We start from the raw sequence: 19,346 nt of genomic DNA, 5'->3' as shown, positions 1-19,346 counted from the left end.
AGGAACCCCGAACACCCCCCCAGATCTCACATTTTGCAACTGCATGCGTTTCCAGATTCTTCACTTCCTCAGCCCCCTGCCGACATACAGGTGGGGAGTGGGCCTGGGGGTCAACAGAACAAAGAAACCAGGGACCCAGGCCAGGTGCCCCTCTGCAGCCTCCGACCAGTCGGGGAACAAGAGGGGACTCACGAACGAGTGAACCATCCCCCCCGCCAGGTCTCACACCACTTTCGAAAGGCAAGCAGCCGGAGGCCGCGCGGGAGGTGGGTGCTGCCCCCGCGCAACAGACAGACTTCCACGCAACAGGCCCGAGTGGCAGTGGACGCCAACAGCCTCCACGCACTGGGCTCCAGTTATTTCATCAGCAGTTTCAGAAAAACCTGCCAAAAGCAGTTATGCCTCACTGCAATGTGTAGCTTTTTCCTGCCATTTTTTCATAATAAAAGAGGGAGTGAAGCTCGCTCGCTCTCTCCCCCTCCACCCCCCTCTCCCAAAAAGAGCCAAAAGGATACGAGGAGGGGAAAACACACACACACACACCAATCTCCGAGGGGATGCCATTGAGGTGTGGCTTGTATTTAAATATCCAATATGTCAATGTAAGGGGAGTGGGTATGTATATAAAGTGCCGTTTGCATCTGATAGCTCGACGAAGCCAGCTATGAGAGGCCTGGGGAGATGGATGTGGAGGGGAAGCGGCACTTTGACTGAGCGCAAGGTCAGGAGCGCGCTGCCCCACGCTCCCCGCCGCTGAGAAGTTCCTTGGACGCGAACAGACGTCGACTGCAGCTCCGCAGAGTTCGGAGCGAGCGAGCGAGCGAGCGCCGCCGAGTCGCCCGCGCCCGCGGCGGGGAGAGGCAGTTCGCGCCCCGCGGTCAGGCTCGGCCCCGCGCGCCCCGCCATGGCGGAGGTGGGGGGGGTCTTCGCCTCCTTGGACTGGGATCTGCACGGCTTCTCCTCGTCTCTGGGGAACGTGCCTCTGGCTGATTCCCCGGGTTTCCTGAACGAGCGTCTGGGCCAGATTGAGGGGAAACTGCAGCGCGGCTCGCCCACCGACTTCGCCCACCTGAAGGGGATCCTGCGACGCCGCCAGCTGTACTGCCGCACCGGCTTCCACTTGGAGATCTTCCCCAACGGCACGGTGCACGGCACCCGCCACGACCACAGCCGCTTCGGTGAGGACGCGGGGGGGAGGGACAGGAGGCGAGCGGACTGCGCGCTGGGGAGCCGACGGCTCGAGGCTGCGGCTTGGGGCCGGCGGACCAGCCGTTTCCGCCCCGCCCGGCGCTGTCTGGGCTCGTCGAGGCGGGAGGCCGCTGAAGACGCGGGCAGGCGGGAAGTGAGGGTGCGGACTTGAGCCGGGCTGTGGCGTCGGGGCGCCTGGCACCCTCGGATGCTCTCGGGAGGAGGCGGGGGCACCTTGAGATGCGGCCTCTCCTTTCTCCACCCCACCCTACCTCCTCCGGGAGCTAGAGGGATTGTTCTAGGACCTGGACGCTGGGCTTCCCCTTTCAAGGAAAGCAGGTGGAGCTGGGTGGCCGGGTGGGGGGCGGGTAGGAGCATCCACCGAGGAGATCAGGGAACGTGGCTACAGCGAGAGGCTGAGCCTCGACGGCAGCAAGGTTGTCGCGGCAGATTACCTGTAGCAGGAGCCTTCGTCGGCCGTTGGACCCTGTGTGCGGACAGCCCGCGCCCAAGTGGCTTTTGGCCTATGGGGACGCGACAGCCTTGGCACCTGCCTGCCTCTGTGTTGCTCTGCCTGGGTTAGGGGCCAACCCAGACAGCACGGCGGGAGCTGGGTATTAGAGAAATTAGGAAAGCCTCCCAGTGGCCAGTGTGTAAGGGCACAAGCCCTGAGGCACATTTTGCCTGGGAGCTACCTCTGGACTCCTTGCCTCAGTGAGGAAACCATCCTGGGCCCACTCCCAGCCCCCCAAACAGGTGTCTCCTGGGCCCAGGGCAGAAAATACCCCACCTCTATCAAGGATTTTCTCTGCCTGTTCAAAGGGCACAGCTGCCTGTCTCACATGCAGAACACAATTAATATAAACCTTGATCTGGGACAGAGATCATTGTGTTACCAAGCAAATGTGTTCACTCCTCAATAATTTGGCCGTTTTTATTTTTAATTTCCTGTCCTCTACTAAACTATTCAGGTGCTGTGACAGCTACCCTTCCTTGGGTCCCAGCATCCCCCAATTTCCTCATTTCCTCCCCAAGGACCCTATAGGCCAAAGATACCTTCTGTTCTTAAGCCAGTGAGAAGTTTTGCCTACTGGCAGGTCTGACACCCTTCCCTCCCCCCCCCCCCCCCCCCCCCCCCCCCCCCCCCCCCCCCCCCCCCCCCCGGCAATCCTCCTCCACTCCCCCCAAACCGCCTCATCTTCCTATTCCCCATGTCTTGCTAGAGCTGCCTCCAAGAGCACCACGGTAAGAAGTCGGGGGTGGATGCGGGGGTGGGGGGACAGAGGCCTGTAGCTGGGCAAGGCTAAGTCTAGCAGACAACTTGGGCCAGGGCTGGTCTTCCTTGCAGAGCAAGCAGGAACCCTTATGAGGTCTATGTCATCTTAGAAAAATGTACTTGGAGAGCTGGAGTACAGTAGGTTGTGTGTGGGGTGGGAGTAATGGAGGGGTGCAGGTGTCTGTATAAACTTGCAGCAGGTCCTCAAAAGGGTGATAAGGTGGGGTGGGGTGAGAGGAGAGGGAGGGTTAACTTGGCTCCTTTCCCTTCCATTGCCAGTGACTTTGTAGTCCCATTTTGTTCCTCTTCAGAAGGAATGGAACTCCCACCCTGGCCTCAGAGCCCCCCAAAGCTCCCAGAAATGGCCTAAAGATATTGGGGTAGCTCATTCCTGAGCTATAGAAGAAAAATCCTGAAATGATGGAGAAATGTGAGGGGGGGGGCACAGAGGTGGAGAAACTATGACTTTGACTCCCAGCAGCTACAAGTGTTTGTCTGACTCTGTGCCTAAGCTGAGCCCAATAACCTACAAAGTCAACGTAAATCAGTAATAGGCTCTTGGGATAAGTGGTCTTTAATTACCTCCCTAAGGACACATCTTGATTTCTTTTCTCTCTCAAACTGCTAAGGGTGTTAAGTTTAAGGAGAAACCAAAGGAAATAAAACTGGCAGGAGGAAGGGGTGTTTTCACTGCTGTTTAACTGACTGCTTCATTTTTGAGTTTTGCCTAAAACACTCACTCACTCACTTACTCACAGAGACCACCTCTGCATCACCTTTTCCCTTCCCTCCTTCCCTGGCTTCCTGGCAGATCCGTGTATTTCCTGTAAAGGAAATGATAAGTGGTCAAAGCTGTCTCTTTGTAACATCCCTTACCAACTTTCAAGCACACATTTACTCTTCTTCAGTTTAGTTTTTGGCAAAGAAAGAGGTGGTGTTTGAGTTTGCTGACTCTTTCCTCCCTCCACATTTGAGTTAATCAGCCAGGGTATTCAATAAATCGAAACTTTAACATTCCATAAGTGCTTTAGCAGTCAACATTCCAGCAGGGTAAAATAGGCCAGACTTAAGATATAAAATATTATAGATTTCTGCTTGGGGGGAAGAGGTAGTCTCCAAAGGCCATGTAAAGTAAATAGCTATTTGTTGTAATTGGAGAGCAGGGCCCCCAAGGATTACCCTGGAATCCATGCATTCAGAAAGAGTCAGGCTGAGCCCAAGAGCAGCCTCAACTCCAAATAATAACCTGTTGGCACAGCCTATGCTCCCTCTCTCCACCCATCCCCCATTCTGCAATCAGTAGCCAGGAGTATTTCAATCTCTGCCTGGCTGGTGGCGTTTACATGAGGTTCACAAGGATACTGACATTCCTGAGGGGCACCTGTGGGCTGGCAGAATAGAGCTTGGGAGCCAGATCGGAGGAGAGGCCTCTTGCCAGGTGGGATGGAACAGGCTCATGCAGCTGCTTTGGTTTTTGAGCTATCTGGTTCTTATTTGGCCAGGTACCAAAACAGCACTGCCTTGGCCCTGAAGGGCTGAAAGGATGGCTGAGGGCATTCAGGCGAGTTATGGAACTAGATTAAATGACATATTAGCCAGTCATCTAGCTGAGTTCTAAAGCAGTGGGACCCAGAACAGATTCATTTTGAATGAAGCCATGGGAGAGAAGGTATAAGAAGAGTCTGGAAATTATCAAACACAGGCCAGAGCCTGAGGTGGGCAGGTCAAGATGAAGCAGAGTAGAGGGAGGTCCTGGGCTTTGAAGGGGGTGAAAGCACTGAGGACAAACTTTGTCTACTTAATACTTTGCTTCAACATTTTGCTGTTAACACCCCTCTCCAGCTGTAGTTGGGAAAATGTGAAACTGGCTTATTTTCTCTCTCCCTTCATGCTGGCTGGAATTCAAGAGAAGGTTTAGGAATATCTGTTCCATCATCATGTGCCACTGGGTTCCCACAGTTTGAATCCAGCTAATAGGAAAGTTGGCAAAGGGAAATGATGCCCAAAGACAGCTGGGCAGGGATGATTCCAACTGTTAGAGACCCCTGGTTACTGGACACAACCCAAGTGACTTCCTGTATGATCTGTCCTTTGGCACCAGGGTTAACAGAGTTGGAGAAAAACCTTGGTGACTCAAAGGCCACACCTCTTGGGTTTCATGATTTGTTCTCACACCAGGTCTTGGATGGTGAGATCACAAGCTGCCCTCTGCTACTTAATGAGCTCAGGGTGGTCAGAGACATGAGATACTTAGAGAATGAGGGAACCAAGACTCAAAGCTCAGAAGTAAACTGCCTAAGCAAAGCAAAGAACTGAAGGCTCCAGCAGGTTGGTATCCCTCAATGTTTATCACCCAGAACTGAATCATGACCTGACTTCTCATTTCCTGGCCATACTGGCCACTCTCCTTTGAACACCCTTCTGGTTTTCTGTGGCCCTCTTTAAACACAGTAGAATTCAAAACTGCATTCTTACTGTGATCTGAGGCAGAGTAGAATGGGGCAACCCCTGCCCTTATGCCAGTTACTAGATCTCAATCAATACAGTCTTAAATCATATTAATTTTTATTTCCTTTTTTCTATTTGTTTATTGGCTTTTTAGTAATTTTTAATTTTTACATGACTAACTTCACATTAGCTTTTTAAAATCTCGTGACTCAGCCATACTGAGCTTACCTTGTTCAATCAGATTCCATAAGCTGTTGTTGTGTATGTTTTGCTAAGCCACATCTCCCCATCCCAAGATATATTTAATAAAAATGCACAGGAACACAAAAGTAGTCCAACAGTCCAATGTTTTCAAGAAAATATACATAGCTTCCTGGAGTGGGGAGGAGTATGGAAATAAAAAGAAAGAAATAGATAAATTCATGATTAATACTTGAGGCTCACCCTCCCTCAACACAACTCCAAACACAAAACATCTTGGAGCAGGACGGTGGCCATGGAAGTCGGAATCCGCTAAGGAGTGTGTAACAACTCACCTGCCGAATCAACTAGCCCTGAAAATGGATGGCGCTGGAGCGTCGGGCCCATACCCGGCCGTCGCCGGCAGTCGGAGAGGCGCGAGAGGGACGGGAGAGAAAAACAAAACAAAACAAAAAAAACCATCTTGGTTAACTGGTTTCTGGACCAAAGTGCAGGACTTTACATTTATTCTAATCAAAGCTTATTTTGTTGGAGTCAGCCCATTTTTCCATTCTCTTAAAATCTCTGGATTTTTATTGTTACCCTCTCAGCTGTATGTCTTCTGGAACTAGGGTAAACAGTCCCCATGTCCTCTTATAAGTCATTTATTAAAATGTTAAACAGGGCAGAACCAAAATCAGAACCCTGTTCAGTGTAACTAAAAGTCTTGGCCCACTAAATCAGTATCTGCTTAACCCCTACTTGGCACCAGGTAATTTTCCCCTCCCCTCCTACCATCTTGTGTCAATCTCCTTTTCCAAAACTCTTTTGTGTGTATGTGCTATGAGAGTTAGTAACCACCAGACTGAGAATAAAACTTGGAGGATGTCAATGCTAGAGGCCAGAGGCTATGCTTTGAGTGTTCTGTACTGTGGGAGCAGAAGATAGTTACATTCTTTGAAAAGGTCTGTGTGTGCCCTAAAAGCTTCCATACCTGAATACCCACCCACTGGCCCGAATCACTGGGGCTTTTCAGAAGACTTCCCACTGGACTCTTGAACCTGATTTCAAAATTGACCACTTAATTTTTTTTAAAGAGATCTTTAAGGAATCAGTCCTACTCCCTGTGTAGATTTCATAGAATATTACTACCCTTAAGAATTACATTTTTGGATAAGAAAGACAGCCAGATATGAGCTCATTTCATACCTTTGGATGCCTCTGGAGTCAGTTGTATCCAGTTTTAATCTATATGTTGAAAAACATGATTAATTAGAGAATATCAAAAAGAAATCTAGTTGACCATTGCATCTGTATCCATATAATAGATGTGTTATGTTAGAACAAAATTGTGAAGTCGTCAGTACCCCCAGGATTTCAGTTCTGGTTCCTTTTTCCCTCTTAGTACTCAATGTCTTTTTTCCCCCCTGCTACTGCTGGGTAAATGAAAACGTTTTCAAATCCTCATCTCTAACTTTGTCAACTAGAGGAACATTTCTAAATATCTTCCTCTTCCCCTTAAAGTTGCAACATCTCAAATCAGTATCAAGTCTAATACTACCTGCCAACTCTTTGCCATAGATAGATTTAAAATCCACAAGAGAGAACGGGAAAATGACAGGCTTGTCGGCCTGCAGCTGCACTGGCCAAAAGTACTTTGGAGGAGAAAGCTCTCACCAGGCCAAGTTTTGCTTCCTGCCATAGGACAGAGGAACAAACTTAGTGAGTGGCCTGTGTGGCCTTTGTTAGAGTCAGCTACAGGCAGTTGACAGCCTCATGTGGCTTTAGGGACATTGGGAGCTAAGAGGGTACAAAACAAGTTCAGCCTAGAGGACAGCAAGGTAATGCTGTGAGCTCTGGGGAATCAGAAAGTGACTTTGGGAAGATATAGAAAGTTGGCCACATTGTTTCATTTCAAAAGCTGCCCTCCTATTTCTTGAAATGGTGGCATTTAACAGTACCTTGAAATTATGAAGCTTTTGTAGCCAAAGTCTTCTCACAGTCTCTTCCTTATTATATGCCTAAGAGTGTTGAGTAGAGGCAGAGATTGTCCCCCATTTTACATATGGACTGACTGAGGCCCAGAGAGACTCAGTTTCTTCTCTGAGGTTCCGTCCTTGCTGCAAAAGATGGTTTCATCAGGTAATTCACCAAAGGCACATGGCGCTGGCCTTCAGTTGGGGATAAAGGACCAGCTCATGTCACCCGGACAGCTTTCTGTTAGCTTGATATCAGTGATGGAAATGGCATTCACTGTTTTGCTCTAGGAATTCTGGAGTTTATCAGCCTGGCTGTAGGGCTGATCAGCATCCGGGGAGTGGACTCTGGCCTGTATTTAGGAATGAACGAGCGAGGAGAACTCTATGGGTCGGTAAGTTGTTTGTTTGTTTGTTTGTTTGTTTTCTCTCAGAAGCTATTACCACCAGTGTTTGGGTAATGTAAGGCAAAACATTTATCTAGCACTTGAAAGCACTTCTGTCAACTTTAAAGGATTAGTGTCTTCTAGTCAATTCTTGACTGCCCAGAAACTTGCTACATAACACTCTCACTCATTCAGTCCCCATGAAAACAGAAGCTTTTCTGTGGTATATTTGCTTCTGCCTTCTCCATTAGAGTGTCAGCTCATCTGATAATAATAGGAAGCTGTACTGGTTTGTCAGTAGATGGTAAGGGTTTGAGGCATTAACCCTCCCAAGGAGTATATCTGATTTGTGATGGGTACCCAGAGGAGTAGCCAACTAGCTGGCACAAAAATAGGCAGTGAGAGCTGGCCTTGAGATTGAGGATTCTGAAATAAAGAACAAAGTCTTTGATGTCCAAATTGCTTCAGCTGAATCCCAAAGGCCAAACGAAGCAAACAAACAAATGAAGAGTGAGGATTCCAGGGTCTGGTGACAGCCCTAAGTCCCCAGCTAGGACTGGATTGGCTGCAGCACATGTTCTCTATTCTGGAAGCCAGCCCAGAGCTGGGGAATGGTGAGTGACTTTGCTGATCTTAACCCTTCTGGGGGATCCCAACTCCTGGCTTTGGCTTTTGAGTCACAGAGCATACTTTTTGGCTGCCTGCATCCCATGAAATCAGAGCACATTCTTCTCTGACACCTAAGAGATAGGCCTGTCCCCAGCACTCAGTATCGGCAACCCCAGCAAGTAGTATTGTGGCTGAATCAAGTGTGAGAAGGGATAGAGGCAAGAGACCCAGGAGCTGCCAGCTTGAAGTAGCCAGATTGGAGGAACTTCTCAAGGAGATTTTTTTCCTGAGCTTTCCAACTGACAGGCCCTGAGACCCTTCATTAGGAGAGATCACAGCTCGCCTCCCATGGAGCTTTATATAGATCTGAGGCCTTTGCCTGTCAGTTGATGTGGTTGACGGCAATCTCAATGGATTTGAACATCTTTAGCCCTAAATAGGGAGAAAGCTCAAAGGTGTCAGTTGGCATTGGGAGGCAGAAATTCTCAAGCTCAGAGTGCCAGGTGAGCCCATCTCTTCCAGTCTCTTGCTTTCAGAATCTCACCTGAAAAATTTTTGCGTGGCTCATGAAAGAGGGTGAAAGCAATACAAACAAGACTGTTTCATAGTATTTGGAAAGAAGATGTCTCAGTAATACCGGGAGATAGGCCTGAAATTTTCTAATATAAATGTGCTATTTATTATTTTAGTTTCTCCACCAGCAAGCTGGGATGGGAGAAATAGTCATATAATGGGCTCTGCTTTATTTTCTCACCCTCACAGAAGAAACTCACACGTGAATGTGTTTTCCGGGAACAGTTTGAAGAAAACTGGTACAACACCTATGCCTCCACCTTGTACAAACACTCGGACTCGGAGAGACAGTATTATGTGGCCCTGAATAAAGACGGCTCACCCCGGGAGGGATACAGGACTAAACGACACCAGAAATTCACCCACTTTTTACCCAGGCCAGTAGATCCTTCTAAGTTGCCCACCATGTCCAGAGACCTCTTCCGCTATAGGTAACGGACCCCTAGTGTGACCTCTGTGACCCATATACTCTGCGGCCGCAGTTGTCCCTGGAAGCACTATACTCATAGCTTTTCAATCCTCTTTCCTATCAATTTAGATAACAAAGAAGCACTTACTGTTCAACTCGACCCAGCTGTTCCCTCATTGTTCAAAAGTATATATCAAGGTTGGGTTATTTTGGGGAGGGGTGTGGGGGGATGGGGAGGCCTAGAGGGAATCTTGTATATACTTTTTTCTTTACTCATGTTCTTTCCCCTGAGGTGGCACAAGAAAGAATGGGGCCCCCTACCAAGGGCCAGAGGTGTCTTGCCCCACAATCTACCCAAATACCTTAAAGTGGGTAAATGAAAGACCAAGGAATCTGCCATAGATGCTACCTACAGAGCTCTGGAGAAGTCTCATTAAGAAAATCCTTGGGGCTCCAGCCCTACTGCAAGCCATTCCTGTATTGGCTCTGCAGATTTATCATCTGTCCTGACATGCAGTTTTCCTGACGTTGAAAGTGGGAGATGGGGTAGGTTGTAAGAAAATGATATTAAAATGTAAGCATGGATACTGTGCATAAAGACAAACTATTTATGAAATGTATATGCTATTTATTTTATATATTTATTTATTTCAAAATAATTTTATTTTTAATGAGAGATGCTATGACTGGATTTTCATCAGAAAGAATAAGGTCCTACTGAAACAGGATAAATGAGTTATCAAAGGCTTTTATTGGCAATAAAATTGTCTTTATATTGTAACCACTGTCTAACTCTATTGATTTGTACACTTAGTAAGATTAGAAGGTTTGTTGGCTTCTTTTGCTACTCATTAGAATCTCTTGATGTTGGCATCACACTGCCTAGCCTAGGTGACTCACTATCTACAATACTAGCATTATCTAGGAGCCCTATCTGAAGTTCTTTCTGGTTCTGTGACTTTACACTTAGTGGTGAATCAAAGCTTCAGAAAGGCCTGGACCATCAGCTCTTATGGAAGCTCCCATTTGTGCTTAGGACTAAGCATAGAGAAACCCTCCTTTGGAATTTGGTTAGGGCCCAAAGCCCAAAAGTCAGCAACCCTAATTGGTGGCTTCTTACTTAACATATGAAGATGAGGTAATCTGAAATAAACAGCAATCAATAGGGAGAATGATCTTTTGAACCAGTCAACCTTCCCTTCCAGAGGTGTTCTCCCACTCTCTCTCTAAACCCCTACCCCTATCCTCCTCCAGTGTTTCTCCTAGAGAGTTCTGGGAATCTGTTAACACATTTTCCTAAAGCAACAGTTCTTAGAGTATATGGTCTTTTCACCAGCAGCATCATCTGGGTCCTTGTGAGAAATGGAAATTATCAGGTCCTACCCTAGACCTCAGAGAAGGCAATGGCAACCCACTCCAGTACTCTTGCCTGGAAAATCTCATGGACGGAGGAGCCTGGTAGGCTGCAGTCCATGGGGTCCCGAAGAGTTGGACACGACTGAGCGACTTCACTTTCACTTTTCACTTTCATGCACTGGAAAAGGAAATGGCAACCCACTCCAGTGTTCTTGCCTGGAGAATCCCAGGGATGGGGGAGCCTGGTGGGCTGCCGTCTATGGGGTCGCACAGAGTCAGACACGACTGAAGTGACTTAGCAGCAGCAGCAGCAGCAACCCCAGACCTGCCAAGTCAGAATCTCTGGGGGTGAGACCCAGCCATCTGCATGTTAACAGCCTTCCAGAGGATTCCTGTGCACAACAAAGTTTGAAACCTAGTACTCTAAAAGAATAATTTTCAGAAAGAATTCTTTTTGTATCTGAATGACTTATACATGAAGTTTTAGGATAACTTCAGTCCATAAAAGAAGAGTAGCTGTAGTTGAAGTGGGGAAGGTATTCCTGGAGCTCTCTCTTCTCCAGAACAGCCTCTTAGATATCTTGCTTTAAAATCCCTGACCCCTTTACTGATAATTACTGAGGTGGGAGTATAGGGCTATTTGCATTTTCAAAGTAAATGCTGTCTGGACACAAGAACCGAAGGAATAAAAGTCTCATTGGCACCCTGGCACCATGAAGTACTGGTGGTAGAAGGTTTGGGGTTAGGATAGTTTCTCCTGATGCTCCTCAGTGACATCCACTATTTTCCCAACTGATTGGTGAAACAAATAGTTTAGATAGCAGCTCACTTAAAGTCAAAACCATAAACTCTATGGAAGTTCATTCAAATCTAAGTACCCAAAAGAGAATACATACATGAAAGAGCAAATAAGGCTGTATGATAGAAAGTGCTAAGTTGCACCATGTATGTGATTACAGACTAGAGTGCTTGCCAATGGAACCACCAAGGCAGAGATCTCACAGGGCTGGGGTGAGTAGGGGAAGTTTCCTAAAAGGGGTAATGCCCCGCTTTGAAGAACCAACAGGAGGGTTTGGAGAGCCAAGAGGCTGATGGCAATGTCTGTGTTGGGCTACAGGGAAGAAACACCACCTCTAGAGGTCTCTGGGAGGAGGGTAAAAATCAGCTGTGTGACATTTTTTATCACATTTTTAATGTGCATCACACCTTTATTTTAAAGCCAAAATTTTACCTATATTCTCTATGGTCAGCTACCTAGATACATAGCCCCAACTTCTGAGGGCTTGTGAGATAAGTGAGATCTGTTTTAACCAATAGGAAGCAGGCACTTCCCTGTGAGTAGAGCGAGTATTATTCTAGCAAGGCACTTGATATGGGCCTGGTAAGGCTGCAAGCACCATACTACAGGGTGGGATTTACAAGGAAAATGCCAATGTAATGAAAAGGAAAATATTCCAAATCCTAGGGTCAGGACTTACCTTTTTCCTCTGGGTGGAAGTAGAGGGCAAAAGAACAGAAGGATCCCAAGATGCAGAAGGAGGTCATATGGGAGGCATTCTTGGAACTTTAGGAATAACAATGAATAGGGCACGTTGCTAGAAAATGTCAACAGGCATCTGTTCTCCTGGTCAGAAAGAGGGAAAAGATAAATTCTGGAAATGAAAATATAAGATGGATGACCTAGTACCACTAGATCAATCAGCAGCTAATGACACCATATCCCGTAAGTGTTAAAGTAATGGATTTTGTGCCAACCTAGAGGGGATTGTAGAATCATAAGCTCTGGACCTCTGGTTTTGGATGAAAACATGCACAGAGACAATTTCTTTTCATCCCCTCCCAGTGGTTAGGGTGTTCCTGGAACAAAACAAACATGTAGGAAATGTTTGTTGAATAAACAAATGGTTGGTTGAAAGAATGAATGAGTTAATGAGTGAATGGACAAAGACATAGAAACTTTTAGCAAAGAGGTATATGATGCAAATGCCAGGCTAGAGAGAGCAAATGCATTATATAACGATCATCTGAACTATTAAGTTTCCAGTACACTTAAATATGCACGGTGACAAACTAGACTCTATCTTAGGAAAGATAGTGAATTCCCTGTCATTGGAAGTGCTTAAGCTGAGGCTAGACAAACTTTTGACAAGGATATTTTATCATTTGCATGGAACAAGGTGAATGTTAGATACAAGTGACAGAATGTGGTGGCATTATTTATGAACTACATACTCCATGGGAGCCCCAGATTTCTCATGAGCACCTGTAATGTTTCAAGAAAGAGTGTTATAAGACCTAGGAATGCTACAACTTCTATACACAACTGCTATTCCAGACCAAGAGAAAGACTGTATACCAGAGGTTCCAAACTTGGAGTTCACAAGGTCCTTAAAGGTCCACAGAAGGCCCTTTGGGCCTGAACTCCCAGAATAGTATGCAAATTTTTATGTGTACATACATTTAATCTTCCATTAGTTCTCAAAGTTTCCTCGCAAATGTTAGGAACCACTACACTTAAGTTTGGTGACAGAGAGGTGGGAGTGAGGGGAGAGAGGAGCTGGGCGGGCTTCACTGCCCAGTGGCTCTGAACAAAGTTCAACCCAGGATGAGCCCTGACAACATTTCTGATGGCAACAAGACTCTTTCCCCTCCCTGTGCAGCCCTCTTTTCACCTCGACTGCTACAGCCAAATGTTGTTCATGGTTAAGAAACAATGCGAGACTGAACCCACCAGGTCCAGACACAAGGAGCTTATCAGAGCCATCAGAGGAAACTCCCTCCTCAAAGGAATTTAATCAAAGGCTTAAAATAATAAAATAACCCAAGTTTATATTACCTTCAGGTCACTGTGGTGCTCTGCCACTGCATCCCTGGCTACATAGAAATCCAATTCAGGTTCCAGGCTCTAGTGGGACCGCAAGTGACACAGGCTTTGTCCAAGTTGCCTAAAGCACAGGCTTCACCTTCCTCCTCCTGACTCTTCAGCTGATCTTTGGGGACTGCGGCTTTCCTTCTCTCTGGAGTAGCTGGAGCTACACTGCCTTTCCCCAGCACTTCGTGAACAGGAAGCTGTTGAGGAGGAATGTGGAAGGTTAGGGAAAAAGGGACCAGTAAGGAAAGACACTGTGTTTTGGAAACACACATTCATGGTCAGTCATCTAAGCAACTTCCTTGTTTAGCAGGAGGAACAGAACATAATTTAGATTGTCATTCCTAGAACTCCTTCTGTTCTCAAAACAGAAAATGGAAGACTTTTCTAATAGGCCTCTACACAAGGGCTCTGGTGTTAATTGCAGAGCCAACTCTCTCCTTGACCTTCATAGTCTCTTTCCACTCTTCCAACCCAGCACAAGCTGTTGCCCCTCTACATCTCTTTCCAATTCCCAGATGAAGTATGGGGTCAACTCTGTTCCTTATCATTGGCAATGTAGCAAAAGACACACAATAACTTGTTCTGCAGGTCCTGAAGTCAGACCAACCTTGTTTTATATCCAGATTCCCTTACTTCCTCTTTGACCCTGAATAAATTCATTAATTCAGCTGGTATTTATTAAGAACTTTTACATCTTCAGAAACATTACAGTAAAGAAGACAGATGTAGTTACTCTCCTTCTCACATGGTCTAGTCGATAAGACAAATGTAAACAAGTTAAACCTACAAATTGTAATAAGTTCTGTAAAGAAGGAATACAAGGTGCTATGAGAGTATATACCAAGGCAGACAACCTATTAACGAGGTTAGGGGAAGGCTTCGTGAAAAATGATATTTAGGGTGAGCTCTGAAGGATGAGTAGGAGTTAACTTAGTTGAGGGCAGGAATAGCTTTCCAGGCAGAGAGAACAGAAATATGTAGAAGTCCAGAGTCAGGAAGGAGTCAGGCATGATCAAAAAACTACAAGAACATGATATGGCTGAATTGTAATAAGCCACAAGGTCTTCAGCTGTAAGATGAAAATAATCATAGAACCTACCTCAACGGCAGTTGCTGTGATAAATAAGAGCATCACCAACTCAGTGGACATGAATCTGAGCAAACTCCTCGAGGTAGTGAAGGACAGGGGAGCCTGGCGTGCTGAAGTCCATGGGGTCACAAAGAGTCGGACAGGACTGAGCAACTGAACATAAACAAAGCTCAAGGGCAATTGCTGTGAAGATTAAATAAGACCATATATCGAAAGTGTAAAGTGCTTACTATGCACAATTCCTGGTGCATAGTAAGTGTTCAATAAATGGTAGCTATTGCTATTATCTTTAGTTCATTATTTGTTATCAGTAGTATTAATTTGAAGACATATTTCTGAATGAACATATGTATCACTCCATCCCCTCTCTCTATGTATGATTCTGCTGGGATTTTACAAAGGACAAATACCATAAAAGTAAGGTGGTATATGAGACAGCCATGCTGTGCAAATGCTGGCACCCTACTAAGAACACAAAATGGGAGCACCCACTTGGAAACTCCACCATCTAATGCACCTGGTATGAAGCAAACCAGCAGAATCTGTCAGCCCTCACCCAACTTCTATTTTAGTTATATTTTAGCAATGCATTCTGGGGTCCCAGAAGCCTCCCTTCTACAGGTTCCCATGACCATATCATGAATAAATGGATCACCTGGGTCCCACATATCCAGAACCCTCCATCTTCATTTCTTTTCCTTATAGTTGTCCACTGTGAGCCCCATCCCAGTCCTCTTTAACATGCTACATACTGAGACTCCTAGTAAACCTGTGGTGGCAGATGCATGTTTGCCCTGTCTGTTTTCAGTCTCCCTGTGTCATCATACCAGTTGTAAATGCTCCAACTTTCCAAAATCCATTATACCATCCTAACCACCTAACACTATATTCTATAGGTTTCTCCAGGCTCCCACCTTAAGCTATTATACTCACACCCAATAAATTCCACAGCTCTCCTCCAATATAAACTCAGGGTGCAGCCTCTTCAATGTACAATCTGAACATCATGTATATAACTAGGACAAATGTACTTGAAGAGTCCACACCCAAAGCCCCATCCAACTCAGCTTAAAGTGCCCACTTTCTCTGCTTCTGCTTCTGGATTGCCAACATTTCTAGATAAAGCTATGAAAACTGGGTCATCAAATGACTCCACTATAAATATAGTCTTATCGACCTCAAACAGACCAGCATTTCCCTACTTGATATCTTTTTATACATTTAATCTTGATTCTATCTTGCATTCACCACAGCCCATTATAAAAATCCCCAATATCTAAACACCTTTATTTTGGTTCAGTGTTAACCAAACTTCTCTGGTAAGCACCTGGTATAATTGTCTAAGAATACAGACTCTAGGCTCTATAGGATTTCCTAAATCAGAATTTCCAACTGAAAGACTTGGTTATCTATATCAATGTTTCTCAAAATTTTTTATCTGAGGAGTCCTTACAAACTCAAAAACTATGGAGGACCTCAAAGAGCTTTATTTATGTGGGTTATAGTTATTTGTATTTAACATATTAGAAATTAAAATTCATAAATGTTAATTATCTATTATTTCATTTAAAATAATAACAAACCATTAACATAAATCACAGTTTTATGAAAAAATTATTCTCAAAAATTTAGTGAGTGGTAATATTTTACATTTTTCCCAACCTCTCTGATGTCTGCCTTAATAGGAGACAGCTGGATTCTTATATCTGCTTCTGCATTCAGTCTGTTAACTATTAATATATGTTATTTTGCCTGAAGTATAGGGAGTAAATCTGGCCTCTCCTAGATCTGTAATTACAAAACAAAGGACCTCATGAACCCCCAAGAATCTTTAGACTACTCTTTGAGAATCACTGATCTGTATATTTAAGTTGCCTAGTGATTCTTAACATGAAAATAGGTGGCAAACACTGTATTAGTTCATGTGAGATGTAATGAAACTTCATTTGTCTCTAGCCCTCAGCTCCAGACTGTTCCAGATAAGGTATTCTCTGGTCTGTCTCTGTAGATAAACCTCCCTCATGTTTTACTAAGACCTACCCTCTGTCCATGGGGTCTCATAAAAGAGTCAGATACGACTTAGCAACTAAACAATAGCAACTAAACAACAATAACAAGCAATCTAGTACTGGCTTCCTAGAAATCTTTTTTTTTTAATATTGCTTAATTTGGCCTTTTTCTTTTAAAGAAAACATGTTTTTTGCCATTTTAACCATTTTTAAGTGTATAATTCTGGGGCATTAATTATAGTCACTCAAGGTAATGCTCAAAATCCTTCAAGTTAGCTTCAACAGTATGTGAACCAAGAATTTCCAGATGTACAAGCTGGATTTTTAGAAAAGGCAGAGAAACCAGTGATAAAATTGCCAACATCCACTGACTCATAGAAAAAGCAAGGGAATACCAGAAAAACATCTACTTCTGCTTCACTGACTAAGCTAAAGCTTTGATTGTGTGGATCACAACAAACTGTGAAAAATTCTTAAAGGGATGGGAATAACAGACCACCCTACCTGCCTCCCAAGAAACCTGTATGCAGGTCAAGAAGCAACAGTTAGAACTGGACATGAAACAATGGACTGGTTCAAAATTTGAAAAGCAGTACTTCAAGGCTGTATATTGTCACCTTGCTTATTTAACTTATATGCAGAGTACATCATGCAAAATGCTGAGCTGGATGAATTACAAGCTGAAATCAAGATGGCCAGGAGAAATATCAATAACCTCAGATATGTAGATGATACCACTCTAATGGCAGAAAGCAAAAAGGAACTAAAGAGTCTCTTGATGAGGGTGAAAGAGGAGAGTGAAAAAGCTGGCTTAAAACTCAACATTCAAAAAACAAAGATCATGGCATCTGGTTCTATCACTTCATGGCAGATAAACAGGGAAAAAGTAGAAACAGTAACAGATTTTATTTTTGGGGGGCTCCAAAATCACTGTGGATGGTGACTACAGACACAAAATTAAAAGATGCTTGCTTCTTGGAAGAAAAGCTATGACAAACCTAGACAGAATATTAAAAAGCAGAGATGTCACTTTGCCAGCAGAGGTCCATATAGTCAAAGCTCTGGTTTTTCCAGTAGTCATGTATGAATGTGAGAGTTGGACCATAAAGAAGTCTGAGCGCCACAGAATTGATGCTTTAGAGTTATGATACCTGACAGACACCTGAGAGTCCGTTGGACAGCAAGGAGATGAAACCAGTCAATCCTAAAGGAAAGCAATGCTGAATATTCATTAGAAGGACTGATGCTGAAGCTCCAATACTTTGGTCACCTGACATGAACAGCCAACTCATTGGAAAAGACCCTGATTCTGAGAAAGATAGAGGGCAGGAGGAGAAGGGGACGACAGAGGATGAGATGGTTGGATGGCATCAGTGACTCAATGGACATGAATTTCAGCAAATTCTGGGTGACAGTGAAGAACAGGGACGCCTGGTGTGCTGCAGTCCATGGGGTCACAAAAGGTCAGATGCAACTTACCAACTGAACAACAAGTTTTGTTATTGTTCAGCTGCTAAGTCATGTCCGACTAACCTAAACAACAATTATAGTTACAATGTATAGAACCATCATCACTATCTATTTCCAAAATTTTTCATCACCCCAAACAAAAACTCTGAAACCATTAAGCAATAAATCCTCATTACCTTCTCTTCCTAGCCTCTGGTGACACCATAATCTAATTCGTCCCTATGGATTTTCCTATTTTGAACACTTCATATAAACAGAATCATAGAATATGTGGTGTTTCATGACTGGCTTCTTTCATGTAACAATGTTTTGAAGGTTCATCCATATTTTAGGATGTGTGAATACTGCATTTCTTTTTATAACTAAATAGTATTCCATTATATGGAATGTACCAATTTTGTTTATCCATTAATCAGTTGATGGACAGTTGGGTTCTTTCAATTTTGGGACTATTATGAATAATGTTGCTATGAACATTTGTGTACAAGTTTTTCTGTAAACACCTGTTTTCATTTCTCATGGGTGCATACCTAGGAATAGAATTTCTGAGTTATATGGTACATCTATGGTCAACCATTTGACAAACTGCCAAACACTTTTTCAAAGAGCCTGTGCCAGTTTACAGTTCCACCAACAATATGGGGGTTCCAGTTCATATCTTCACTACCACTTTTATTGTCCATCTTTTTTATTGTAGCAATCCTAGTGGTTGTGAAATGGTATCTCACTGTAGTTTTGATTTGCATTTTCCTGGTGACTAATGATGTTAAGCATCTTTTCATGTGCTTATTGACCATTCGTATATCTTCCTTGGAGAAATGTCTATTAGATTACCTGTCCATTTATAGTAGAGTTTTATGTATCTTTATTATTGAACTAAGAGATTTCTTTATGTATTCTGTACACAAGTAAATGGTATGAGGTAGAGATTCTTTTACATGTGTATGCTAAGTGTCATGGCTACATATGTTGAAAAGGCTATTCTTTCCCCATGAACAGTCTTGGCACTCTTGTGGAAATCAACTGATCATAGATGTATGGTTTTACTTCTCGATTCTCAATTTTATCCATTGATGTATATGTCTATCCTTATGCTAGTACCACATAGTCATAATTACTATAGATTTGTAGTAAATTTTTAAATCACGATGTAAGAGTCCTCCACTTTGTTCTTTTTCAAGCCTTTTTGGCTATTCTGGGTCCCTTGCAATTCCATAAGAATTTTAGGATCAGATTGTAATTTTTTACAAAGAAACCATCTGAGATTTTGACAGAGATTATGCTGAATCTGTAGATCAATTTGGGGTTGTTGCCATCAATCAAGATGGTGTTGCCATCTTAACAATGTTAAGTCTTCCAGTCCCTGACCATGGGATGTCTTTCCATTTATTTAGGTCTCCTTTAATCTTTTTCAAGCAGGCCTTAGACTCATTCATTTTTCCTTTCCTCCTCTTTCAAAGAGTGTTCCTCTGGCTCTGAAAGTTATGTCCTTTCTCTGCACACT

The 19,346-nt window shown here is 44.2% G+C and overlaps 1 protein-coding gene across 1 annotated transcript; it reads left to right on the top strand.

The window, feature by feature from the left end:
* Positions 1-761: 761 nt before the first annotated feature.
* FGF16 (fibroblast growth factor 16) lies at positions 762-9,823 on the top strand. The gene is made up of 3 exons (XM_043897669.1): positions 762-1,178; positions 7,360-7,463; positions 8,826-9,823. Exons 1-3 carry the CDS (start codon positions 905-907, stop codon positions 9,069-9,071), a joined length of 624 nt encoding a protein of 207 aa, XP_043753604.1. The 5' UTR covers positions 762-904; the 3' UTR covers positions 9,072-9,823.
* The last annotated feature ends 9,523 nt before the right edge of the window (positions 9,824-19,346 follow it).

The sequence above is a fragment of the Cervus elaphus genome, chromosome X (assembly GCF_910594005.1).
Source record: "Cervus elaphus chromosome X, mCerEla1.1, whole genome shotgun sequence".
Lineage (NCBI taxonomy): Eukaryota > Metazoa > Chordata > Mammalia > Artiodactyla > Cervidae > Cervus > Cervus elaphus.
The sequence above is the reverse complement of the archived record's forward strand: the minus strand, read 5'-3'. Positions and strand labels throughout refer to the sequence as shown.

Excerpts from the sequence above, each read along its gene's own strand:
- FGF16 (XM_043897669.1), top strand. The coding sequence starts at position 905 with ATGGCGGAGGTGGGGGGGGTCTTCGCCTCCTTGGACTGGGATCTGCAC. Across the intron at positions 1,179-7,359 it reads CCACGACCACAGCCGCTTCG|GAATTCTGGAGTTTATCAGC; the intron begins GTGAGGACGCGG and ends GTTTTGCTCTAG. Across the intron at positions 7,464-8,825 it reads GAGGAGAACTCTATGGGTCG|AAGAAACTCACACGTGAATG; the intron begins GTAAGTTGTTTG and ends TCACCCTCACAG.